General features: G+C 44.9%; 2 protein-coding genes across 4 annotated transcripts in view; one reads left to right on the plus strand and one right to left on the minus strand.

Moving 5' to 3' along the window:
- The window catches only part of LOC149351189 (uncharacterized), a 42,247-nt gene extending 23,851 nt beyond the window's left edge, over positions 1–18,396 (plus strand). Inside the window, exon 9 of one of the 3 annotated variants that reach the window (XM_089580485.1) lies at positions 16,091–18,396. In XM_089580485.1, coding sequence (XP_089436611.1) covers positions 16,091–16,364 — 274 coding nt within the window. In that variant the 3' untranslated portion in view covers positions 16,365–18,396. Of the gene's footprint in view, positions 1–1,550; positions 5,501–16,090 lie in introns of those variants that run through there. The other 2 variants (XM_089580483.1, XM_089580484.1) reach the window with 2 other exon arrangements.
- The window catches only part of Galphao (G protein alpha o subunit), a 121,773-nt gene continuing 98,606 nt past the window's right edge, over positions 4,481–27,647 (minus strand). Inside the window, exons 5-8 of the mRNA XM_089580487.1 lie at positions 18,605–18,733; positions 14,733–14,862; positions 13,248–13,401; positions 4,481–8,826 (exon numbers count right to left, since the gene is read on the minus strand). Coding sequence (XP_089436613.1) covers positions 8,639–8,826; positions 13,248–13,401; positions 14,733–14,862; positions 18,605–18,733 — 601 coding nt within the window. The 3' untranslated portion in view covers positions 4,481–8,638. The remainder of the gene's footprint in view (positions 8,827–13,247; positions 13,402–14,732; positions 14,863–18,604; positions 18,734–27,647) is intronic.

The raw sequence follows: 27,647 nt of genomic DNA on the forward strand, positions 1-27,647 counted from the left end.
CGCTCGCGGGCACGGAAAATCACTACAGTAACTGTAATGAGGTCAGATTTTCGGCCTTAGTCGCAGTGAAGATAAGGCCGGTAACATAAAGTTTCATGACTTCATCACGCAGACGATCAGGGCAGAACCTCCGAGCAGTAGGGCAGTGCGTGGGCTTCATCCTTGCACAGTAAACACAAAGTAGGCTCTATAAACAGCTTAATACTATTTGTGCGGCTCTTTAACATGCGTCAGAGTGCAGTAGACGTGTCAGAGTCCATAGGCGCCTGCAGCTCACTTCTCTTCTAACGCAAATTGCTCCCGAAAAAAAAAAAATACATCATCATCCTGGTGGAGTCAGTAATAGTCGATATAAAGGCCTGGCTTGGTGCACAAATACCTAGGACCAAATCCCGAGGTGAGGGGCCGACAAAGGGCGACATATGCTGGGGTACATCCGGTGCTAGTATACTTTAAGGGCATCCTGCACACCAACTTCCGACGGTAGCCGCATTATCTTCTAGAACAAAAAGCAAGAGAGAGAGAGAGCAAGAAAATAGCCTTTCTAAACGCGACCGTCCTGTAGCACAAAAAAGAAGCGCTTTTTTTTCGGGCAGGTGGCATCAGTGTCTGCTGTTCTTGAGTCACTGTGATACATATTCATGAGCCAGCTACTCTACGAAAGGCTGCATTTTTTTGTTTTTGCTGCGAAGGCAATACTATATGGCAAAAAAGAAAGAAAGAAAACTCTCGCTTGCTGAGATTTCGACGGAAAAAAGCCAGTCACACAAGACGACGGACAAGAAGAGTGTACACACCACAACGACTGGTCGTCTTGTGTGACTGGTTTTTTTCCGTTTACAATGTACCAACTGGCCCGCATTTCAACCCTTCTGAGATTTCGAAGCGTGATAAAGATTGCTGCTAGCCTACAATAATCTGGAGTCCTCCACTGCTGCGCGCTTATTTTCTGCATTGAAGTTTGGCCCGTAAAAATGCAGCAAATCTCATTTGCGAACCTCACACGTTTTTATAGAACAACGCAGAGAAATGCAGGAATTGTGCAGTGTTTTGCAATGTTTTAATTTTTGCGTCTTTTCTAGCACTGGCGCTGCCGTGGGGAGAAAAAAAAAACGCCATTTAATCAATGAAATACATGTAACATGTACTATGGCACCAGCACACTATCGCAATAATAAAAAAAAAAACACGTGCGCAGATAGATCTGATGAGCGATTTGCTCCAGACCTCTTTCTACCTTTTGCGGGCATAAAATGACCGTCGGAAAAAAAAATTTGACAAGCACTATGAATGCTCGATTAATAGGTGAAAAGCAATACACAGAAATTACGTTGTTTTCTTTTTTTGCGTGGACGACGCACCTGTCTTGTGCCCTTAGCCGCGCGGATTTAATTAATAGTTGTTTCAGATCATTACATGTGTTAAAACATTGTTAAAACATGTTATCATTTGTTAAACATGATAATTACATATGTTAAAACAATTCATTGTCTAATTACTTGATACGAATGAGCCCCATACGTGAAGGCGCCTTTTTTTTTTTTTTGCAGGGTCAGAGGTGTGGAAAGACTTCGTGTTGTGGATGCATCGGTTATACCATTCGCGCTGTCAAGCACCCCGCACTCTGTTGTGGTGATGTTGGCCGAGCAGGCAGCTGAAATCATCAGCGCCTCTTAGAACCGGTCAGGCAGTAGGGTCAGGTGATGCGGTATGAGAAAATACACAAAATTTATAGTTTTTGCAATAAACCGAAACGTGCAATCGCAAAGAAAGCCTTCTTATCACCGCATAAGTAGGCGAACTTCACTGCGGTTTTATTTCATTACAAAATCATATTACTACAATGTTACGTTGTCATATGTAGTTGGCATTGCATGATGATGCATGGGATACAAAAACCGTATGCGATGCGATAGCAGCGAGGTTTGCTTATTAAATGCTATAGCGCGCATTACTGTTGCCTGCAAATTTCACTCGACGACCGTAAGCTGGATCACGCTGGAACTTAAACACTTTGCCAAGAGGAAACGATGCATAGACGTGAACAATCATCATGATTATCATGCATGTCTACCGGAACCAAAGGGTGAAGCACTGTAGAGTATTAATGTGAGCTCCACCTCCACCTTCTTCACATATTCCCTTTATACGTAATCAAAGCATCCCTTTCAGGTTTTCCGCCCTCCATAGTGTTATCCTTCTGCAAAGCGAATGGGGCTATCCGTCTACAAGGCCAACATGATAAGGTCCTTTCGTTTTGAGCGCAGCAGAGGACTTATTATGACGTGATCCGCCAAAACAAGCGATGACGTCATGACTGCTAGACTGGAATGAGGTGGCAGAAAAGCGGAACGTGTGGGTGTGTAAACGCATCAGGTGAGTGCGACAGTAAGTCAATGAGTGGGCGAGGAAGTGGACCGAAGAGGCAAGCTAAACTGCGGATAGCCAGCAATGTCAGGAAGCATCCAGCGTTCACCTTGTTTCACAACAGCTTCCAGTCAGTCTCTCTCCCGGGTTATGCGCTTGGACAATGACTACAATTTTGTGTAGCATACTAAGCCGAAAGCAATAAACGAAGTGTCATTGCGGAAGAGAAGGACCCGGTAATAGTAAAACTCATGGTCATTACATTGACGTCGCTGAAATAGTTTACCCTAAGCGCCCTTCGAGGAGTAAGTTCGCAAGGCAATGTTTTTTTTTTCGACCGTTATTAAGTACTAGTTGCAGTTTAAAGGCCAACTGGATTACCCGTTTTTTTTTTTTTCCTTTAAGTAAACATTGAAGCATTATAAAAGTAGCTCGTTCAGCGTAGTTTGACTAAAACCGGCGCAGGAGCCGACAAACTTGCGCATGTTCTTTCAACTGGCCGAACCGTTGTAATGTAGATGTCGACGCTGTCTCTCATCCTTGCTCTTCGCGGTCTTGCTATGGCTCCTTGTCATCAACCAAGCACTAGGTATTGCGTCCTGGTCACAATGCCACCAGGTGTTTACGAATTCCTCTTAAGAACGCGCCGCACCTCAAGGACGCGCGTTTCTTCGCTCAGAAACCACAAGTCGCGTGGCGTGCTGTGCATAGGTGGGGGCCTTTGCCCACATTCGCTTCTTGTAATCGAAGGTTGCGTGCCTCGGCGTTCGTCGGATAAGCTGAAAGGGAGCAAGACAGGCTCGGCCGTGAGCGTCGTGCGATTTTTATGCCGGGGCCTTCAATGAGCACGCTCCTGCCAGAAAGCGACGGGTTTGGAAAGAAGGTTCTTAGGTTCCCACAGCAGCTGCTGATGGATACAAGGTCAGACAGTGAAATGTTTAAAATCGCATCTCACTGAATATCTCGTGATGTGCTCGCTGTTTCCGATTGCGCAGTATTAGGCTAATTCAGATTATTTATGCTTGAGCACCTAATGCACGGCGTTCACAATGTTCAATCTGCAAACGGTGAATGTTTTGCGGACCACGACTGATATGGCCATGGGGAACTAGCTTCAGGCAGTCTGCATGCAGACTGATCTGGTCATGCTCTGCCTTGACTATGAGTGCAGCCCTGTAGACCTAAATCTGGAATCAGCTAGTCACAAGCCCCAATTTCACAAAGCTGTTGGGACATAAGAACGATTCCTGATTGGCAACTTATTTTACCCTTGCCAATTAGAAAACTAGCTGATCTACAAATCATCCATGTTTCCTTCTTACCAGCTAACGTCTTCTGAATTGCGGCCGTTTCTAGCCTGACGCCAGCTCCAGCCTCCCCAGCGCTAAACGGCTTTAGTGAAACAGCATGGCATTTCTTCACTCCGTAATCTCAGACGATCACAGTGGGCAGCCAAACACGCATTCTAAAGGCCAATTTGTGAACAGCATAAGAATCTTACATATTGGTTTTCTCTTGCACGTCTAAAACGTTGAGGAAAATATTTTTAACAGCTGCTTAGAGTTCAAGACGGTAACGACAAAAAACAAGCTCTACAGAACTCATTCTCTGTTAAAAATTCTTGCACACCTTTCATCGCTAGGCGTTTGAACTTAAGTGGCGCCCTCTATCTGCAGACTGTGTTTCTGTTGTGCAGCGCATTCTTTGACGGTACTCACTACATGGTTTTAAACAGTCAAAAGCAAGCTACAAGAAGCTAGAAAAATGGGCACTGACAGCGCTGATGCGTAGCTTGCATCTCTCTAGGTGCGTTCACATATTCCTGACGTGTCACGTGCATTAATTAGCTTGTATGAGTGCACCTTACTGTGGCAAACAGTCCAGACGAGTCTTGATGTCCTGCCTCAGAGACTGACTTTCTTATTTCCATTGACCATTGACCGGTATACTGGACAGTGCTCGCAGGCGGAGTTCGCGACGCTGTGACGCTACGCAGGGAATACGTGAGAGGGGCGAGGACAGGAGCTGATGGTTTGCGATGAGGTCATGAACGACAGGCGAACAGTATGCTTCGTTCTTGCCCTCAAAGCCAGAATCAGCACATTACAAGGAACACACGACGAAGGAATTTTATTCATTGGGCATAAAATTGCAGATACTGCATACACAACAAAAAGAAGAGAAACTGATAAACCTTTTTTTGTGGTTTGCAGTCACCGCAAAACAAATGATTTGAATGTACTTTATTTCAACTGCTTACTCAAAACGCTTGCTGACTTGGAGAAAAATTACAGATTAAGAACGACACGTCATATTGTCTTAACCCACTTGTCGTATAGTAAAGTTCATATCCCCGATAGTTTGATTGACGAGAAAAAACACAGACGAAGAAACGAAGGAGGAAAGAAGCAAGGTTTGCATCGGAGCAGATGTGACGAGCACGCGGTAGTACACGCACCCGGAAATGCAACATAGAAGAAAAAACAAAAACAAAGAAACGCAACAATCAACGCAGTCTTACCACGCCACAATCCGGCCCCTGGTCCCAAGAGCCTCAAAAGCCCAAATGGAAGGTTGCCAGCAAGAACCATCTTATCTGTCCGTCCAGCCGCAAAATAACAACAACAACAATAACAAAAATAACAACTCAAGCAACCAAGTGCATTGCCAAGGGTGTAGTCACAAGCCCTGGATAGTCTCTGGTCACAAACCATTCTTGTCGCTGAGCAGGCACTTTGAGAAGCTACGGCCTCAAAAGCAAGGATTACTCGGACAAAGGAATATGGCCGCCTTCTCGTACGCCGTGGATGCGACCCTCCGATGATGCACCCACCCCTATCGGGTGCCACCTGCTCTAATTGCTGGACATTTACGAGAAAGTCCCAGCGGACCCAATTCGCTGTCCCGGCAAGGTACGCGGCGAGGGCCAGCTTCTATGCTCACACGACCAGTTGACGCCAGCCGGGTACCGCACGGGGACAAGATGCGCGGTCTGCTGTAACCGTCTAGCACCAAGCAAGAGTCAGATGTGAACTTCAGAATGCCATCTCGGTGGCTGCGAGCCAGTTCTACTCACATGCTGCCTCATACCTGTAATACTCAATCTCATGAATAAACGTGCTTATCAATCGTCTGAACAGTTTATTGAAAAAAAAAGACGTTTCCAGTAGTGGCGCGTACAATCCGTAATTTTTTTTAATAGCTTGCTAAGACACAAAACCTCTTAATGCGGGTCAGTGGAGTGAAGAAACGACATAAAACTAGCACGCAATCCATTTACGCCATGCTTTAGTGTTGGTTGTATCCCAGATTTTTGTACTCATGTCATTCAAATAGTTTTTGTAATTAAGTCTCTACTGAAGCACGTCTTCATACTGACGTGCGGCTAGTGCTCTTTGTCTGGTTACAAACGCGTACAGCTGTCACACATTCCGAAGTTATCTGGCTGAAAGATGAGGCATTATTCTTGCACAAAAAGTCAGCATCCATGATACACCTACACTTACAGCATGCTGCATTTCACCACGCAATTGCACTTGCTAGCATTCCCCTCACAGTGGCGTTAAAAGCTGGCGAGAAGACGACGTGCAGTACAGTTTTCGCCTCTCAAATGGCATTCGAGCTACCTGCGGTCACCTCGAAACAAAATGATCCCTACTTGAAGTGTCGGCCGTGGGCGGCTCAACGTGACTGCGGTGACAGAAGAGGTTGCCTTGAAGTGACAAGTTATAGAAGCCGGGTGATGTAACTTTTTCGGATGAAGATTTCAAGACGCAAGCTGTGGTCGTGCAGGCGGCCACATGCCTGAGCACTCTGGTGTCACGGCTCGTTACAGCTCGCGACACGAAGGTGGCCTGGCAGAAACGAGATATGCAGCGCGCACGGACCAGAGGAGATCTAGGGACTGTGACCGTCACATTCCCAAAAGAAAGAAAGCAATGCAATTGAAGCCATCGACTTCCAGGTGTGAGGCGCGTTGAGAACGAAGCGTGAACGCCTGAATATGCAGATGGCGCGGCATGAACCAGATGCAACGAGGAATGTTGTGCCAGAGTTGCCAGAGAACGAAAGAGAACAGCGGACGCACAGCGCGTGCACAGGGTGGCTTCACACGGCTCGCCCGGACAGGCGGCACTTGTGCAGCGGATGAGGCTAGCTGTACGGTAGCCTGCCAGAGGCTCTCGCTAACGACTCCCGATCTCTCCCGCGCTGCCCATTGGGAGCGACCTTCGCCGCCGACGGGTGGCCGTGTGGGGCCCCCCTACAAACACAACGTAGGCGTGGTTCGAAATGCTTCCTGCCTCCTCCAGCGACAACAGAGGCCAAAACCAGCCGTGAATTTTTTTTTGGGCTTCCAGGAGACACGTGCGATGGCCTTGCGTTCACTAGGATTTTGGCCACCGCTAGTCCGTCGATTGGCGGGATACCGCGGCGATTCTCCTTGCAGGGCTTTCGGCGAACGTTTGGAAGAGCGAATTGCAAACGGTTACGAAGACCCTTTGCATAGCGACAAAGAAAAAAGGAATGAACGTTAAGAGAGACGGGGCGACGTCACAGTTGCGCTCGGCATTCCAAGCTCGGAAGAGAACCGAAACGAGAAACCAAGGCAGCGATGAGGGTACCCTCATGACCACAGCTCGAAACTAGTAGCTGACTCTACGGAGGAAGATGGACCTCGAGCACAGACTGGGCCGCGAAGCCAGCCACTGAAATACTGCTCTCGGGTAGGTGACCCGGCAGCTTCTGGGGGAAGTCCGCCGCGTCACTGGCAGCTAATGTTGAGTACAGTACCTGAGCAATCGTCACTTCTCCGGGTGCCAGAGTGCAACAGAAGAACGCGGGGGAGAACGGCCAAGCGAGGACCCCGGCAGAGCAGGCTTGCGAAACCAGATATGCGTCTACGGAGCAGCACGCGCAGGAGCAGACTCGCCGAGCGGCGGCGCTCATTGGCTTCTGGGGCTAGTTTTTGAACTTGAACCACTTTGAATCACTACGCGGACGAAAGGTTGAGTCCTTTCAGAGAGAACCGAAGGAAAAGAAGGCGCCCGGGCGGAAAGCGGCAGGCATACCAAGGGCGAAAGCAGAATGTCACCTTTCGGGTGGGGGGTCTCCGCCGTTAGGAGCTGGATGGGGAGGGCGTCAGAGAGAACACGCGTCACTTTTTATTGAGTAAGCACTCTCAAAACAGGACTGAAACAGGCTTGCTTCCTGCACTCTCACACGGTACACATATACTTATTATAGTATAGAATTATGTATATATTTATAGTCTCACCTTCTCCGCGTAAACCTACTGCGAAAGAGGCGACATCCCCCGCCCTCTCGGCCAGCGACGGAGCCCCTTTCGCGCGCGCGCCCCGGCGGTGGTTCGTTCCCGCAGGGTTCCCCGAGAGCAGAACCCCTTCACTTTGCTTTGTGTTGTTGCTGTTCGCTGTTGTGTGTGTCTTTTCCTTGTTTCCCTTTTTGTTCGTACCTCTCCCGAGGCGGGATCGCCCTCCGACGTTGGAAAGAACCGTGCTTTTACAAAAACGAAAGGTTACCCTTCCCCCCTATGTAGTATATGATACATCACTTTGGGGTATCCTCGCCGCCCTTCCGCCACCCCGAACCAGGTTGGCAGAGAAGCGCTGGTGCAAGTGTCTACCCGACTAGGCTATCTTGGCGGAAACGAAAGGAGAACTTGCTGCCTCTCTGCTTCGACGCTGTTGTGCCTCGGCCGAGACGTTGCCACACATACATATGTGTTTATATATACATACATATACGCTTATATATGTACATATATATAAATATACGCAACTATATGGATATATATGTGTACATATAACGCGGACCAAAATGTCCCAAGGAGCTTCTCTTTTTTTGTGGTTTTTTTCCTCTCTCTCTCTCGTCCCAGTGTGTGTGTGTCCTTATGTGTGTGTGTGCTGCTGCGGCGGGCGCCCTCTCTCGGGCTGCGGCGGGGTGTCGGCCGCCGCTGGCAACGGTGGCCCGCGACGTGAACAGCGGACGCCTCGGCAACATCACCACCAACAGCAACAGTGGAAAAGAAGGCGGGGAGGCCCCTTGCGGAGAAAGCAAAAAGGTTGCATACCTTCCCGACCAGCGCAAAAAGGGGGAGAAACACATTCACGAGTCCTTAGTCCGCGGCCCAAGTGGCGGCAGGAGTATCACGAAATGCAAGGGAAGGGAAATCAACATGCAACTTGGCTGCTGTCGAGTGAGCAGGCCTCCAGTTCGGGTCGGCCGCGCGGGAGGCACCAGCGGCCGCCGCTCAGTAGAGTCCGCAGCCGCGCAGGTTGTTGGCAATGATGACATCCGTGACCGCGTCGAACACAAACTGGATGTTGGTCGTGTCCGTGGCACAGGTCATGTGGCAGTAGATCTCCTTGGTGGTGGATTTGTTCTTGGCTTCGAACTGCGCCTGGATGTAGGCAGCCGCCTCCCCGTACTCCTGGGCACCTGCGCAAGGGCAAAAGAACACCTACGCATTGGCAACTGCTACGCCACTCATTGGCAACTGCTACGCCACTCATTAAAGCTGGCCGGTGCCTCCGACAATGAAGCCCACTGTGCCTCATTGGTATTCATAAGATTGCCATTTTGCACAAAGATAATTCGCCGACCCCTTAAAAGCTGTGATTGACCCTTGTCGGCTCCACACGGGCCTTTCCGATTTCCTATCTTTATAGTAACCTTGGCGGTTGAATCTAATGTCACTCTTTAGTCGCATCACAAGACAAAGGTGAACCAGATTTCACCTGTAACTTGTTCAGTGCGTCGTTCACTGAACAGGCCCGAGTACGCACACTGTGTTGGCGAGGAAGCACTACGTGGACGTCGCGGAAGGTCGCGGACGTACGGCACAAGCTTTCGGAACACAGCGCCTACTCCAGGTAAGCCCCGCAGCGGTAGCCAGTGAACGCTAAGCGGCATCTGAAGGTCTGTGCAGTAACACGAAAAGCCGTCCACAGCTGCATAGGTATAATGAATAACTGCAATAATTTTTATTTCAAAAAACAAGTTTCAATATTTCCTGAGGCAAGCTTATCTCTAATTGCGGCGCTGTATAAATGACCCCACACCAGTTCACTGCTACTCCATATGTGGCAACACCGCGCAAAGAACAAAGCGAAAGAGACGAAACCACACACGAGCGCTCGTGTGTGTTCTCGTATCTTCTAGACTGGTCCTTTGCTTTGCGTTGTTACAATGGAGTACCAAATAGCCCATAAGCTCACTCCTGCAGGCTCCATTTGCGCGGAGACGGGTGTACTCCTCTCTGCCTTCGCGTGGAGCTGGCATACCAAAGTCTTCGTTTAAATTATTGAATATCAAGGAAGGAATGCTTTTGGCTACACTGGGAAGTAAACGGGAAGTGCCGCTAAGGCTAGCGGCCTGTCACGTTCTGTTCTGCGGCAACTCGGTCGCTCTCTTTCTTACGTCATGGAAGATGTCAACGCGCTATTTTTCAGTGTTCAAAGCTATGCCCCACGTGGTGGCAGCCGAGGAAATTAATGCATGTCCCGAAATCCAGGTAATCAATATCGCTTTAATGGGCGGCAGGCCCAAAACTAGCGAACCTTCACTGATCAAGCTGTGTAGGATACATGTCAAATAGCCCTCCTGTCATGTGTAGTCAATACCAGTCTAGGCAAACATAAAGTAGTCTCGTGCCGGTAGGTAGCGACAGGCAGTGTGCTCAACCGAGTAGCATAAGTTGTTCGTGTATAGTGAGAAGCTGTAAAAGTGATTGACGTGCGAGATGCGGTCCGCCATCGTAGCAGCACATGTGTCTCCAAGAAGGGCGCAACAGCTAAATACTTCTCGCACACAACTACACGCCACTCGTAACATAACGAATCCCTTCGTGCGTAACGATGGCAAGTCAAATATTTTTAATCATTAAACGAGAACACAGGCGTAGCTCGAATAAATGCATTGGAGAGATCGGCGCTTCAGATTGGATGACATCCTCCAGGGACAGCAGATAAACGGACAATATGGTTTTTACCTTATCCTACTGGCAAGATATTTGTACAGATTATTAGTCGTCAAAGCTGAGATCGTCGAGGTCTTGGCTAGGTTGATTAGTGTTCACTGCCCTGGCCCATTACCTGACTGACTGAACGAGTTCCTGAAGAGCGACGCGTCGGCGCCTTTGAGCGGAACGATCATGAGCACGGTGCGAGAAATTTTGCATAATTCCCTCTCATAGGTTCTACTGCAGTGCAAAACGCTACAGTTTGCAACATGACAGCAGTATGGGTTTAGCAGGTTTTTTTTTTCTTGTTTAGCAAATGCCCGCGGAAAGGGCAACTTGAGTGGACGGCCTATTCGGGCAACAGTGATTCGAGTTGATAGGTTGCCTTTTCAACACGATAGAAGGATACCATGAAGGTGCGAAGTAGAAATGTGCAGTTGCAAACTGACGGCACCCTCGGCTTGTAGCAGAATACAAGCATGTAGGAATATTAGTTTCGCATAATGCACTTCTCCTCACGTAAGCAACACGAACTCGTTCTTATATTCCGCACTTGATTCTTTCTTGGCGCCACAAGAGGAGCGCAGTGCGACGCAGTGCGCCGTTTCATGTGGCTGCAGTCCGGCACGTGTGACGGCTTCAATTGGTCACTCGCCAGGACTAATGTGACGTCAGATACAGGGGCACACCACAACATTTAGGAAGGTGGTTTGAACAATGACGGCATTACCAAATATGCGGCACAAGCGCTTCAAGTTCCCTTGGCTGGCACCAGATTGCGCATGGCTTTGAACATTCAACAATAGCGCGTTGACATCATCCGTGACGTAACAAAGAGAATGACCGAGCGGCTGCTACTGAAATGCTATAGGCTTAGCGACACTGGCTGTGAGCTGCCCCGAATTCCTGGTAGTGGTGTGCACTGGGGAAAGGAAGCCGGTTGTTTGAAACTAACGTGAGAAAACAGTCCTATACGACAACATGAGGCTATTTGAAGAGCCGTCAGATAAGAAATGGCTGAACCCTTCGCCGAGGAGCACCTAGCAAAGGTTCCTGTGGTCTCAAGGAGTGAAACCTCGCGAGATTCACTGGGCGCAACAATACATTATGGGGCTGTCTCCACTGCGGACGAAAACGTCTGTGAATCAGTAGATGCACTGAAAAATCAGTTGACATTAAACCGTACTGAGCTATCCTCTGGACGTCCCGACAAAGCCATGTGTGATGAGATTATGAATTGCGCTAGAGTGTCCTTTTTCCTCAATACAGGCGTATTTCTGTAGAAGCTCTTGCCACATATTCGATCTCACCATAAATACATGCACTAGACTGTCGGCGAAGAGCTGAGACATCGCAAATTGCGCTCACAGCAGTTGTCTCAGCTGCTCACTTCTGTGAACAGACTAATCGCGCGAAGGCCTCCGCAGCACTTAGTATAGCTCCTTAGTATAGCAAGGAATGAAGAGATTTCCTCGCACACGTGCTTACGAAGTGTGAGTCCTCGATTTGCTATGGGTCTGAAAGCTAAAGGCAATCTTCAGGATAGCAGCATCCTTCTTCCAGGCCCAAAAACATCCGTCATATTCATCAACCGGGAAGGTGATGCCTACACTCTTCTGGGACATTGAAGGGAGCAATTCTGGAAATTGCTGGTGGACAGGTGAAACATCCCATAGTGTCTGATGCAACGCGATGTGGAAGAACAAAATGCAGCCCGCGATGTCCTCTCATTGCTGAGGGCTGGTCAGTAAATGTCGCCTTCTTCATGATAGCGCAGGCCTGCACATGGCTGGGAAACTTTTGATACTATTTCAAGACTGTGGTTCGAGGTCCTGCAGCATCATACTTGGATCCGTGACCATGCTCCTTGCAGGTGTCAACTGTCTGAACCACTGAAACACACTATAAGAGGCTGAAGACAAGCAAGCGACCAGGTAGCTAAAGAAGGGATGATTCCTGGATCCAGACGTAGCTCCAGCCTTGTGCGTTTCCCGATTGAATATGAAAGCTTTTGCACCGTAGCGAAGCGTGCATATGCAAGAGGAAGGATTATGTCCAGAAAGAAAATATCGCTTGTGTGTCTGCTCGGAGTCTGCATCTCAATACACTACATTTGCGGTTACTGTTTAAATGATCTTCGTATGGGAGTACAACGAAGTGCCTGTTGTACTGACTCGCATTAAGCTTAAGTACCATCCTTTAACTGATTCTCTAAACAAAGATGAAGATGTTCAACTGAAGCTTTAAATTTCGCACTGAAGAGGTAACTGTGTATGGCGTCCAAGAAGGGTGCATGAGGGCTGGGCTTCTAGGTTTTTAAGAATTCTGTTAGATCCACCATAAAGTGCACTTCGTCACGACAATAACACATACTCATTCGAACTAGTAAACCCTTTATTTTCGGTGTTTGCAGAAAAAAAACAGCGAATAAAGATACCGGAGTGAAATACTAAGGTCACTTATAACATACAGTGCAACGTACAGTACAGCAGCGCAACAGAATAAACAACTAACCGCGATATCTACATGATTACATTGCTACATTATGACATGAGAGTGTGCTTGCGTGTTGTATTGTTTCACTTTAGACATTATTACCAGCGCCACACACAAAAAAAACGATTAAAGCGCAGTAGATTAAAGCCAAGATTACAGTTTTTCCGATAAGTTTACGAAGGCAAGTGGGCATTTGTTGCTTTATTTATTACACACCAAGGATCCATCCGCTGCACACAGGCAGTACAAGTGAATGCATTCCTTTCATTCTGATTTGCTAATCTGTGTTTACTCAATACTATTACCTTAAAAGCTACGTTACAAGCTCTAGTTTCAGACTATATTACAAGCTTATGAATGAAAAACAAAATAAAATAAAGCATCCGCGATTTGCAAATCTTACCTGTGTACTCTGGAAAGCATATGGTGAGTGGTGACTTTTTGATTTTTTCCTCGAACAGGTCTTTTTTGTTGAGAAAAAGGATTATAGATGTGTCGGTGAACCATTTATTGTTGCAGATGGAGTCGAACAGCTTTAGGGACTCTTGCATGCGATTCTGAAAAGTAATGAAAGAGAACGTTACAACACATTTACTGCAATAGCAAAGCGGCAACATGATGCACGACACACACGACATAGGGGGCTTTACAACTTAATCAGAAACTCCCGGCACGAGATTAAAAAAAAGCATTTTAGAAGAAGTGTGCGTTGAGAATTTCATGCCTCGCAGAAAAAAAGAAGAAATACAGACAGTCAAAGCTTGCCGGTAGCAGTTTAATGAACGAAAAAGCTGAGTTAAGACGAAACGTTACGAATTATCACTATTTCTCCCTAGGCATTTCTGCCACCAGTAATTTAGAGAAGAAGTCTTAGCAAAATAAATCAGGCAAATGACTATAACACTGTTGTAGTGGGGCGAGAAAAATGCGCACTTTGATAAAATTACATACTTAAGGCGGCGCAAAGACTTGAGGAGATCTAAGCAAAAAAAGCAAAAAGGACTAAACAGCTCCAAAGACTTGTATTGGCCCTGAACAAGAAAGCCAGCACATTAAGCATGCTTTCCTCTGTTGTTCAGCTACGCGAGCCATTTTGAAGCTAACAATATGCATAGCAGAGCAAAGCTGCCACAGTGACAAGAATGACTTCCCTTCAAGCATGAGCACCGAAAGCAAAAACACGGTGAACTGTGGACGCCAGCAATTCGTGTGGTTGTTATTTCCGGCGTTTACCTTGCCGTTACAGAAAGCTGTGTGTTGTAATCCCAAGAATATATATATATATATATATATATATATATATATATATATATATATATATATATATATATATATATATATATATATATATATATATATATATATATATATATTTTGTTGTTAGCACTAGTATTTCCTCACATATGGTGCCCAGTGCTGCACGCCCTTTTATACAAACTGCCTGCTGCGGCATCGTGAGCAAAGCAAAAAGAAAGGTAAAAAGAAAGCGCAATTGAACGCTCTTAAATGCGCCAGCTATTTACTTAACACTATTGACAGCATTCCTTATTTCAGTCAGAATGGCTAACATCTGGAATCCCAGCACGTTCAGTAACCAGACTTGATTTTATATCACTTACCTGCAAACCAGTATGTTCTCTTTCTTTGTTATTTGTGCATTTTTTGCAACAGTTTTTACGTTGTTATGTTCCTTCTCAACCTGACGTATTAACCACTTGAAGTGCTTTTTTGCCTTTGAAAATTGTGCTCTGATTTGTCCCCCCCCCACCTCCCTATGTAATGCCCCCAGTGGGCCCTTAGGGTATTTGAATAAATAAATAAAATAAATAAAAATTAAGTTTGTATACTGCAAAAAGGGCGTGGTGTAGCGACGAGGTGAGCTGCTTACGGTGGTCTCATCTTCGTGAAGAACTTGGTCATATTCGCTCATGGCTACGCAGAAGATTATGGCAGTGACGTCTTCAAAGCAGTGGATCCATTTCTTCCGTTCGGACCGCTGTCCGCCCACGTCAAACAATCTGGAAGATTGGTACAAGATGTACGAACGCGTTAGCTCTGGTTAAATCCCACCTGGCTGTCGGCACGGTGAAAAAGCGTACGCAAACATCCCTAAGCAGATTTTATTCCAACTCTGCCTGTAGAATTTGCAAACCCAAAAACTTCTGCATGTCAACGCACTGTTTGTTAGGAACGAAAGCTACTTTTTTTGTGCCAGTAGGTTGATGCGGAATTGTAAATAATAGCACCAACCGTAGTACCATGCATATGCAGCTGGTGCCATACGCTACCTCATCCACTCTCGAAATAATTGACTGCGTTAGCTTGTCAGTTATCCTCTCTTTACATTGTTTTGATATTCTGCCGTAGCGATACAGTAGTAGCAACCGTATTCGGTATGCACAGGATGCTTAAGCAAAGTTGTAACTTTGAGCGACAGAAGCATCCAGATTATGTTAAATGTAATTGATGCGAAAAACAGAGTCTGGAAATACGCTGTTATTTTTTATTAATTTAACACAGAACTTCGAAATGAACTAAACAGGCCGCATATTGTCAGAACGCTTCCAGCGATTAATTCTTTGCTTATTCGCCATTGGTCAGCCATGCCTTCAAAAGCGCGGCCGGCAAACGAGGTTGTTTGCTGGCCACCAACCCTAACGTCACAGTGATAAACAGGCGAAAGAGTGGATAGAAAACATGGCCCCGACCGCCTTTTATTCTTTCTTCTTTCGCGTCTAGAAACGGTACGTCCTCCGCTCCCCCAATCGCTAAACACATCCCACTCCGTCCTCTACTCCGTTCCTTTCTCCCCGCAGAAAAATTCTGGGCCCTCAACTGGTCATGAACGTTACGCCAGGGGCCAACTGGGAAGAATAAACTGACGCAGGTTTATATATCAGCCTCACGCCGCCTTTAGCATTGCATGTGCTGTCGGTGCTTCGAGTGTGAGCCCATATAGGGCCAGCCGCACATAAAAGCGAATCGGCAAGGCGTGCGCAGTGTGGACCGATGGGGCCCGTTGGCAAACCATCAGGTCAGCTCGCTGATCTCCTCTAAGGCCGCCACAAATCGGTCGCTCATTGACTTATCGGGACAGCGTGTTTCGCCCGGGGGACAGATTGCCTAATGAACCATTAGGCGATTGGCCAGTGCCTCATTAAGAGGCAAACCTAGTGGCTCCTTCGGCAATGTAGCACTTTGTGCGACGCTTCAGCACGCAGTCTAATGGTTTCTAATGGTCTGCAGGAAGGTCATCTGGCAGTCCATTACGAGGCGACCGCGAGCAGCCATGGTTCACTGCGATGTCTGGATTGTTCATCACGGCCGTCTCGTGGGCCGACCGTGGTTCGCACCTCTAGCGATGGTGCTGCAGCCAAATGAGCTTTCCTTCAATGCTAAAGGAGAAGATCCGACATTCAACGTGTTTTTATGCTCCAAGAACAGGGGCCCAATGCCCCTCTTTGCATTGTACCCGTCCCGACTCGATTGTGTGTCGTTGAGCCGCATTATAATTACGTGAAAGTAACCTCTCCAGTGTTTTTCAGTCGGCGATCAGCAAATTAGATGAATTCAAGCCATGGTACAAGAGGATCAGTGAGATTTGATGATGGAAATACGCCGCTCCTAAGAGGAAACAGTTACTGGCATATGAAACATACCACAGCATTGTTGGCCATTTCAGTTTTAGGAAGAGTTAGGAGAAATCACTATCGTGAAAAAAATAAACACATAAGGGAATAAGCACAAATATTTTGGTAATTACTGCAATATGAGTGCTACAATATTGCAAGCAGACTGGAGAGTTGCATACGTGCAACATACTGTGGAATCGCAAAGGCTGCTTTAAAGAGCGTGCATGTTGACGCCGCATTTTGCTCTGCGCACTAGCATGTATACCTGTAACATGGGATAGTGCACGATCAGTGGGTTGTAGATTATACCTGCGTCATGTCTCCTTTTATGATTAACTACGAAATGGAGCATTGGATTGATGTGCACTGGTACTATTGACGCTATAGTGTGGTCCTTTTTTTTTTCAAGGCTGTGGGATACTATTGCTATGATTCCGGAATGACAGGCTAAAATTAAATCAGTACCTGACTTCCACATGTCCATTTAACAAACAACAACACGGCTTCAATTCCCAGCCACTGCGCTGATTAAGAGAGGAAAAAATACTTGCTTCTTGGTGGACTTGTTTCGAGAGAATTGCGTATTTTCTACGGGGGCATTATACGCTATGGGACTGGGGTTAATGGTCCCATTTCTGTAGTCTTTGGACTACTCAAGAGGAAACCGACATTTGCCTACAGGGTGTCGCGTATCTTAATCTAAGGTTTCTTTTTCTTAACTGATACACGCTTCCGGCATGAAAAAAAAAGTCTCGTCGGCGGTCACCTGGGCAAACAGAAATATTTTTCAAATCGGAGTGAAATAAATTGCTGGCAAAAAAATTAACAAACGAACTTTTCACCCCTGCACGTACGCAAAAAAGTTCTATTTGGAAAATTAAGGCAGTCAAAAAAAATCACCAATGACGTAATTTTCATCAAAATAGCTGTGTTGTGAACATGTGGTCTACGCGTGGAATAAAGCGCGCTAAATGCGCAATGTCAGTGCAGTGCATGACGGATAATCCCGTCCCTGGCGTTCCAATACCAGCGATTCATAGGGCGTGCCCAAGAACCCGCAGCCGTAGTCGCACAGTGGGCTGCATGCATGCTGAAATTTTGCGTTCCACTTGGAGTCTCTCCTCCATTCCTTCTGAGTGTGGAAAAAGGGTTCAGAGCAGAGCCAGGTATTCAAAACGTGTGCCATTCGCGTTTTTTTTTTGTTACGCCAGAGCTTTGTAAGCGAAATTCTATGCACATCTCGAACAGTTTGAAAGCTGAAAATTCTATTTAGCTCACATTACCACACAGGTTGGGTGAGCACGGAACAAAATGTGCTCGTCCTTGCTCTAAGCAAGCGGCAATAAGTATTGCTTTAGTTTCATTAAAGAAAAACCGGGGCAACTTTCCTCTTTTAATCTCGCGGTATAGGTTACAGGGGACACCGTAAATTATGTTTCGAATCATTCAATCAATTCCTGGTTCATGTTGAATCAAAGTACTGTGTGGCTACAAAGCGCCATTTGCCTGTATTGCGCTCAGTTAAGTTAACGTCCCGCCCGATACAGCCATGCCTACTCGGTTCTAGAATTGATTTTAATGCACTTTTGTAGTTTGCTGTATATTAATTGCTCAGCAGCTTCAAAAACTAAGCATCATTAATACTACCATAGTGATTGAGCAATTAATACCATGGTTAAGAAAGTAGTGCAATTTCATCATAGCTCAGTAAGACAGCGTGGTCACGCGTAATAATGTCTTTGGTTTTAGAAGACACTGTGGCCTCGGAAAACCAGTGGCTAATCACGTAATAGGCAAAATAACGCGCGCACTAAAAAAATGAGCAAGCGAGGAACCTAACTGTGAGAACGTGTTTCCGTAGACAACAACTCAGATTGAAACTTTGGTTCAGCGCAAAAGACGAACACAGAGGAAGCGCTCCGTGTGTGTCGTTTCCTTTCTCTGCGTTCGTCTTTTGCGCTGAACCAAGTTTCGACTATGTACTGCCAACTAGCCCAGCACAAAGTTTTGTTGAACAACTCAAATCTGCATGTTCATGTTTCAGCTCAAATTGAACACGACCTGCAACACTGCTGCGCAGGCTGGGAAGCTGTTATAAACAGACGTGAGCATGGAGAGCGGCACTTACTTGAAATTTAAGTTCTTAAAGGAAAAGTGAACCTCTACGATGCCCGTCGTTTTGACTCTTGTCCGTAGAATGTCCTGTTCCGTTGGCATGTATTCTTTCTTCCCCAGACGGTCTAAGTCGTCCAAGAAGCTGCGGAGAAGAAAGAGAAAAAAGTGATCAGGTAGAACACTCTCGGTCCAGCCTGAGTCAGAATAACATGGGCGCATGCGAGACCAGACGTCTTGTCACAGAAGGAAAGAACCGGACGTTAGACGCTAAAAGGTCATGAGGATAAGTTCAGGGAGGAACATTAAACAAAAGCATTTAAACATTATATGAGATATGCGAATGAGCTCCGAAGGAAGCGTTAAAATTTTTCGTATTTAAAAATCTTTTCCCTTGTGCTGAACCAGCAGGCTGCACCAACTTTTCAGCTACAGTATAACAAGCTGATTATGAAAGAAAAAGCCCTGTGTACGATAGTTAAACTGACAGCAGTCATGAACACGTCCCCATACACCACATACATAAACTTAACATTGTTATGAAGTACAAACACAGTGTTCAAACTAACAACGAAGCTTTCCTCAACTTATGTAATTTACATCGACCTTTAGGAGTGCCCTACATATTCAGAAACAGAGAATATTGGTCTATACCCTCTTCCCGCACTAATCAGGGTCGGCACATGCTCCAGTACCACATGCCTACATATTTGAATTTCCTACAAAATAAAAATATAGATATACATAACCTTAGCAAATACAAGTGGCAGAAATACCTTATTCTTGAAGACATATGAGTTTAATTATGTTTTTCCGACACAAACTGCTTTTGTACTGGGGATGTATTGTATCTTTTTATCATCGTCTATTTTCCTGCTTCTATTATGTGAACTTGTGTACACCCGATTGTATTTGACCCTTTGGAGCTGCTGACACGATTTTTTTGTTTTCCTGTTAGATATGTTTCTTTAATTTTCTGTGCGTTGAATTGTAATCTTAATATGTATAAATAGTCTGCGACGAGTTAACACAGATACATGTTCATTTCTCACATCAAAACTATTTCAGATATAGCACCTGTCTTACTGTACATTCCTTTGCATACTTTTTTTCTCGCTGGTCCTGCAGGTATATATATATATATATATATATATATATATATATATATATATATATATATATATATATATATATATATATATATATATATGTATGTATGTATGTATGTATGTATGTATGTATGTATGTATGTATATAATAACGTGACAGTCTGTTGGCCTTGTCAATTAGGGGTGGGAGCCCCGTCAAGCTACTGAGTTTGTGGCTTTTTGCTCCTACCCTAGCATTTCTTTTCTGTTGTTCAGGACAAAAAATGCTGAATAAAGTTGAAAGTTGAAAGTTGAAATATGGTACCATACGAGGGGGTACCCAAAAGAAACCGGACTTATTTTTGTTTGAACTTATTTGTTCACATTTTCAGCACAGACCTTCAATATCCTTAAAAGTACTCTCCACTTACAATGATACGTTTGTCGAAACTTTCATTCCATTTTTCAAAACATAGTTTAAATTCATCTTTTGTGATGCTTGACAGTCCCTCCGTCGTTTTTTTTCTTCACCTCAGCAACATCAGCGAAACGCTTTCCATTCACCTGTCTTTTCATTCTACGAAACAAAGAAAGTAGCACGTGGCAAGGTCGGGTGAGTATGAGGGTTGAGGAACAGAGGTCATGCCATTTTTGGTCCGAATTTGTCGTAGAGAAAGGGCTGTGTGAACAGGGGAATTGCCATGGTGGAAAAACCAGTCACCCGTCTGTCACAAATCAAGCCGCTTCCACCGAACACTGTTGCCCAATCTTTTCAAAACATCGAAGCAGAAAGCCTGGTTAACTGTCTGACCCTGCGGAACAAATTCTGAATGGACGACTCCTCTCACGTCGAAAAAACAAATCAGCATTGTTTTGAGGTTTGGTTTCACCTGACGAGCTTTCTTGAGGCGAGGTGAATTTGAAGTTTTCCATTGGCATGACTGTTGCTTTGATTCAGGATTTAATTCAGGAACACTTGAGTTGTACCCATAGCATCGTCCTTGAACGTCTTTCTGAATATTTCAAGAGTTTCCGTTCCACTTTTTCCGAGAAAAATTAAGATTTTCACCGGCGCACGCTGTTCACGAAAATCAGCCATTGCAAAAACGACACTCACACAAAACAGTCGTCACTCTAAATCTCTGCCTAAACTAGTCTGACCTTCTTCAGCGACGGCACTCGGCTTACTGACTCTGAAATGTTCGTTCTATGCGCTCCTAGAGGCAAAACGCGGTACCAGAGAAGCTGTGCCGATTAAAAAATTAGTCCGGTTTCTTTTGGGTACCCCCTCGTATAACTGTCAGCCGTGAACATACACACGGGCTTGCCATTCGGAAGCGCGAGACGGAGTGAATGCAACCGATCGCACGCGTCCGTTTTTTTTTTTTTTTTTCATCTTGCCATTGTGAGGAAATGCGATCTCTTAACCTTGGCTATTGACATCTATAAATACGTTAACAGAAAGAAGAAGCGGTGCCAACACACACAAAAAAAATGTTTAGGTTTATGGGGGCTTAACGCTCCAAAGCGACTCTGGCTATAAGGGATGCCGTAGTGTAGGTCTCCAGAAATTTCTACCACCTTGGGTTCCTTAACGTGCACTGACGTCGCACAGTACACGGGCCTCTAGAAGCCACAGCCGGGATCAAACCCGCGTCTTTCGAGTCGGCAGCCGAGCATCATAGCCACTGACCCATCGCGGCGGCAAAACGAAACGTATGAAAGTGACACGGAAAAGCTCTCACTGACAATTTATTTTTTTTATTGAAGGAAACACGCACAATATACAGTATAGTCGCGGTGCTAATCAGAGGCAGTAAGCGTCGCAAGGTGTAGAGGGCCATAAAAGCAATGAAAGACGTGCATGATAAGGTGAACTAACTGAAAACGATGTCACTTTGTCACCGTCAGATACCTAATTAACTAAAATACATTATTGAACTTTTCAGTTACTACGAAAAGAGTGAGTGCTTATATTAAAGACAGAGGTAGTCGCATTTCTGTGCTACTCCAGTAGGTAGAATTTTTCTAGAACGCGCGTGTTCCGAGATATTCGCCCGAAGTTTCCACTGATTTCGCGCAATTACGCATTCAAGACCGTGGCAGTCGATGCGAAACTCCTTCCTAGTGGACGCATCTGTTACGTCGGGCGTTTCTTCCATTTCGATAAACGAGAGTGAAAGAGAAACAGTTATTTCAACGGTGGCTCTCAGCCGTCGGCAGCCGAAACGCCGCGTAACGCCGGGAGCAGTTGCACTCCGGTCGTCACCGTCTTGCATGCGCAATTACGCGAATCAAGCTCAAAATTTGGAAGTATCTCGGAATAGACGCGTAACAGGAGAATTGTGCAAAACAAAATTGTGCGGGAGTACGACTGCCTCTAAGTTTCCGATATAAACATGCCCGCTTACTGCAGTCACTAAAAAATACATTAATCGATTTTAATTAATTAAGTGCCTGATGTTGACAACTATAATTTCAGTTAGTATCCCCCTGGCAGCGTAACTTATCTGCAGAGGTGGATTTCACGCACCTCTCAGTACCTAATTTTAAGGTGGTGGTGGAAAACGTTTATTTGCTCTATTTTACAATATTTTAAGAGAGCTGTGAAGCTTAATTTTGACCACCCTGTATGTTTTATAAAGGAGGGACCCCAGAACTGAGCGCTGGAGCTATGTGATGAGTCCGTAAATAAAACAAAACGAATACGTCAGAGGTGATCCTTGCAGACAGAAAATGAGTGCAAAAAGCGTTCACAAAGAATAACAATAAAAACAACACAACAAATGGGACCGTTTAGCTTTGGTGTTTGCAATTCTACATAAGGTTCAAGTGTTTTAATAGCTTTATTGTGTGAGATAAACGACATATCGGACATAACAGTCTGTGGTACCTCACTCCGCAGCTATTGTAGTAAACAAAAAAAGCTAAGAACGATTCGTAATTCGTTCAAATGGATGATGCGACTAGAGTGATGAATGAAATTGAACGGATTGCATGTGTTCTTGGGTTAGTTTTGAGCGTTACTGGGGGACCGCTAGCACTGTGATGAATCACTTTAAAAGCTAAGATAAGCACATGGTAATTAATACGTCACATCAGGTACTGAATATGTAGCATCATATATGCGAATGCGGCTGATAATTGTTTTTTTTTTTTTTCACTAAAAGAATTGCGCGCAGTGCTATGTATCGAGCTACTTGAACTAGATGGAACGCAGTGGGATAAGTTAGACTGTATACTGTTACTGCGTGGGTGGTGTGCGAGCCTATGAATGCGTGATATAACATCAGCAGCACGATAAATCAGAATAAATACCGGAGCTTGCGATGAAGGGGAGTTTTGTATAATTTGAGGGCTATGTCGTGAATGTGCACATGCCATGAAAGCCGGCAGTGAAAGTATACGTCGATAAATTTTATTTTTTTGACGCTGTTTTTGCTTGTTAACCGAGCGTTTTCTGACGCAATTACTGTGTAGCCAGTTTTAGTAATGTTCGATGACAATTTGGTTATCTCTAACCACCTGGCGAGATTTTTTAACACTGCGTTTGCCTTACAATGCAATTCTGTTTTGTTATCTGGCGTTACAAATACATTCGTGTCGTCTGCATAAAGACCACATTCATCAGATATGTAGAATGAAGATCATTAATATGTTTGTAAACAGAAAGGGACCCAGAAGAGATTTTAGAACATTGGGAAACTAAATCAATTGTTAGCAGTGACGATATGGATCCGTCAGAAATTGCGTATTGCTCCCGATTGCATATGCATGTTTTGAACAATTAGAAATAATTCCTTGGATCCTCCTGTAAGTTTTTCGCCTCTATACTTCGCTTTCTATTTTCAACTGTGTTCAGCCAGGCCAGCTTGGTTAATATTTTGCCAGTAATTTGCCAATAATTTAAGCAATAGTTGAGCTACGTCATTGAAAAGTTATACTAGTGTATGGTAATGGCTTTAAGCTACTCACTCAGTTTTGTGGACGAATTACACGATGTAGTGAACCGATTGTTGTATCGTCATCCTACGCTACCACTATTACTTCCCGGTGATGACAACATTCCAGACAAATCTTGCGGCAGTGAACCCGTTGTTTCCCATCCGTTTACTACCCTTGCCAGTGAATATTCATATATGTTTTTTTTTTAATTTTTATGTCACCCAACTTGTAAAAAAAACCACAACAACTCATTCTATCACAAAAACCCGATCTTATGCCAACCTGTCATCCTGATCTAGTTTCAAGCATCGTCTACTTATCTGGGTTGAATGACCACACTTTGCTCACATTTAAAATTAACCTCTTAGGTGCGTTAAAATGACAAAAAGGCTAACTTCGATGCGCTTAATAACGAGCTGTATGATTTCTGTCGAATATATGAATTATTTTGAACAGCGTGGGATTGAACTTGATCGGACATTCTTCATGGATAAAGCTAATGACCTGATGATGAAATATGTGCCTTTTCACACTGTCATATCTGACCTTAACTTGTCTAGGTATAATTACATCAAACGCTTGTCACATACGCGCAAAAAAAGTGTGCAGATCAGCCCAGAAATTTTATAACTTTCTCTGGAACATTTGAAGCAACCTTGGAAAATAATATACAAAAATCAAGCCAAGGACAATTTTTTATTTCATACTTTTTCGTCTATGTTAACAATGGACATGAAAATGTTCTGGCGTGCTATTAATCGAAAGGAAGATGGCGTAATAGCGCCTCGTGACAGCGCAGACTATGTATTGCCTTTCACTCAATATGCACCTCCTTTTAGTGATCATTATTAGTCACTTCCATATTGAAAATTGTGTATAAGTTTGAATGGGTCAGCAAATAAGATTATGGCACATATGGTTCGGTTTTATGGGGTTAATGTCTCAAAGTGACTCAGGCTATTGGGACGCCGTAGTGGAGGGCTCCGATAATTTCGGCCTCCTCTCGTTCTTAACGTGCACTGACATTCAGCATTTCGTCTCCATCAATATGCGACCATTGCGGGCGGTATCGAACCCGCGACTTTTCTGTACTGTGAAATATCAGTGCAAGTGGAACAACCTAAGGTGTCGAAATTATCTGTAACCCTTCACTTCAGCGCCCCACATAGCCTGAGTCGCTTTGGGACGTTAAACCTATACACCAAAAGCAAATGTGCGTAATCACGTTTGCTGATCCTTTAAAGCCCCAATAAATCTATCCGATGTTTGTCTGCCACCAACCTTTCCGTATGATTACGCACCAATATTTCCGCTATTAACTGTCTCCAACAATCTCAAGAAAGGGATTAATGTCCTCTAGCTGTCTTCAGTTCCTGGTTGCAATTCTATAACTAACTATTTCTTGAAATCTACTCGTATTTATTCGTCCATCAAACCAACGAAAATGTTTCAGCAGTGGCATAAAAGAAGTGTCTCGCTTAAGTATGGAACGTCGGAAAAATGATTTCACTTTATAAATCAGGTAACAAGCACAGTCCTATCAACTGTCGACCCATATCGCTCAGTAGCATGCCCTGTAAAGTACTCGATCAAATGCTTTTCGCACTTGCTAACCAGATTGAATGAATTTTTCCTTTCCTCAATAACACCACCGATCCAAGCAAACAGACCCTTACGTGACACTCGATTCTCGACCGTTGTTGGTTAGCTGATTGAAGTCCTTGGGTTTCTCAAAAAGATTTGATAAAGTTTTCCTTAAGTTACTAATATATAAATTAAATCAGCTTAACCTTGGTTCTAAAGTCCTAGTGAACTTCGAGTTTTCGCTATTAAATCGATTGAAGTCGATCACGGGCTTACAACAAAGCGACATCCACTCCGGTGTGCTGCAATGTCATGTGCTTGCCCACATTTTTTGGTTATTTATATCAACAATTTTGCTACTTGCGTTTAATTAAACATTCATCTGGTTGCGGACGACTGTGTAGTTTTTCGTGAAATAACGTGTACGTATAGCGTAGGTAAAGACAACGGACAAGAGACCAGGGCGGGACAAGTGTTTTTTCTTTGTCCTATCCTCTTCTCTACAAAGGAAAGGCTACAACGGAAAGCTGTACACCTTCCACAGAAACTTCATAGTTTAAGGAAAATTGCTCTTGGTCCGAGGTTCGAACCCGGAACCACCCCTCCACCGAAGCAATCGCTCTACCAACTGAGCTAACCAGTACGGCTAGTAAATGGTGGGGCGAGAGCGAATTGACCAATAACTCGAAGCAGGAGCAGTGTTAAACTTTTTGACCAATAAAATCTGCTATTCACCTTTCGCACCTTTCATTTCGCAGTGATTTCGTCTCTACCCTTTTTCCAACATTCTGCACCATATTTTCCTACAAAAGCAGCTTATTTTACCCCACAGTACAATTTGCTTAATCTAGACCAGATCGACAATAAGACAATCTCTTTATTCGTAAAGATCCTAGCTGGTCGAATTTGTTCGGAGTCCTCCACTGCAGCACCCCTCACAGCCTGACTCGTTTTGGGACGCTAAACCTCATAAGATCCAAAAAGAAAACCTGATGCATAACCAACACTTGCCTCCACTAACTTCTCCCGCGAACATCTCAAGAGTGCTGTAACCTTCCTGCATCACCAGGAACAGTACAGGTCATTAAAATTCAAGGATAATTTAGCTAACGCTTTAAAGATAGCACCTAAATTACTGCACCTAACTTTATTCCCACTTACTGCACTGTTGATGTATCTGGAATTTATTTATCGGCTCATAGATTGTTATAAATCACTCTCCTGAGTAATTTACATGCGTTTTGAGGATATGATATGCAAATAAATAAACTAGGCATCGACTTGTTTCCTTCAATCTTCCACCTGCCTCTCTGCTACAGTCAGTTGCATATATTTACCTGCCGCGGTAGCTCAGTTGCTATGGTGTTCGGCAGCTGAGCCCGTAAGAAACGGTGCTCATATTTGGTGGTTACATCAGCTGCCGAGTTACTAAAGGGGTGCCGGTTTCCCTTTTCTTGAGTTGCAGCTATTTGCTTATGCACAGTGGCGAAGTGAGAAAAGAAACCATGAATTGCCCCAAATGCTACCGTGCAAGGGATATTGGCGAAAAGACAGTCCGTGCTGCCTTCTCACCAAGTGAGGCTTCTTAACTAAATTAGTTGCTCAACTTTCCGCCTCAAACACAACTGCAGAAAAATTCAGCCCAGAAACCATTGTGTTTGCTAACAATTGAAATACTAATAGACATTTTAATACGTATGTGTCCTCAGCTCTATGTTACTTTAGTTTTTTGAATGTTACTGTGTGACTGAAACCGCTTCCACGAAAACGAGGCAGAGACTTCAGAATCAGGAATTCAGTCATTGTTTTATTGCGAAAGCAATACTACTCCCAAGAACGGCCTTTCGCGTAGCGGCGGCCACTTGGCACGTTTAACCTCTAGAATGACCCTGACGTCAAACCATGCCTAGTGACGTCACAGTGTCGTCATACCAGGAGTGAGAGACGGGCTACCAGCATGGCTCGTCGGGTAACGGCGGCCGCATGCCACGGCGCGCCGCGCTCCTCCCGCTAGAGGCGCTAGTGACGTTATAGCGTGACGTCATACTAATAGTGAGAGACGAGCTACCAACTCGGCTCGTCGGGTAACGGCGGCCGCTTGGCACGGCGCGCCGCGCTCTTCCCACTAGAGGCGCTGCATATGTAGTATAAAACACCTGCTTTCGCAACCTACCAGGCTTAAACAAAGCTAAGCCCCCGCCAATTTTTTTTCTCCCGTTCTCAGCACAAACTAATCGATCGCTTCAGGCGAATAACTCCGCATGTCCTCTATTTTCTGAATACATTGTCATTAAAAACAGCAATTAATTACTAATGTCGAGTCTTCATAGAGTGAGCAATACTGCCACATCAAGCGCTACTCTGAAAATGCCTAGTGCGCACTCTTCTAGTGACGAAGAGATTCGAATGAAGCCTAGCGAGCAAAATTTACAAATTTCTTGT

The sequence above is a fragment of the Amblyomma mixtum genome, chromosome 3 (assembly GCF_055824585.1).
Source record: "Amblyomma mixtum isolate Tamu chromosome 3, ASM5582458v1, whole genome shotgun sequence".
NCBI lineage: Eukaryota > Metazoa > Arthropoda > Arachnida > Ixodida > Ixodidae > Amblyomma > Amblyomma mixtum.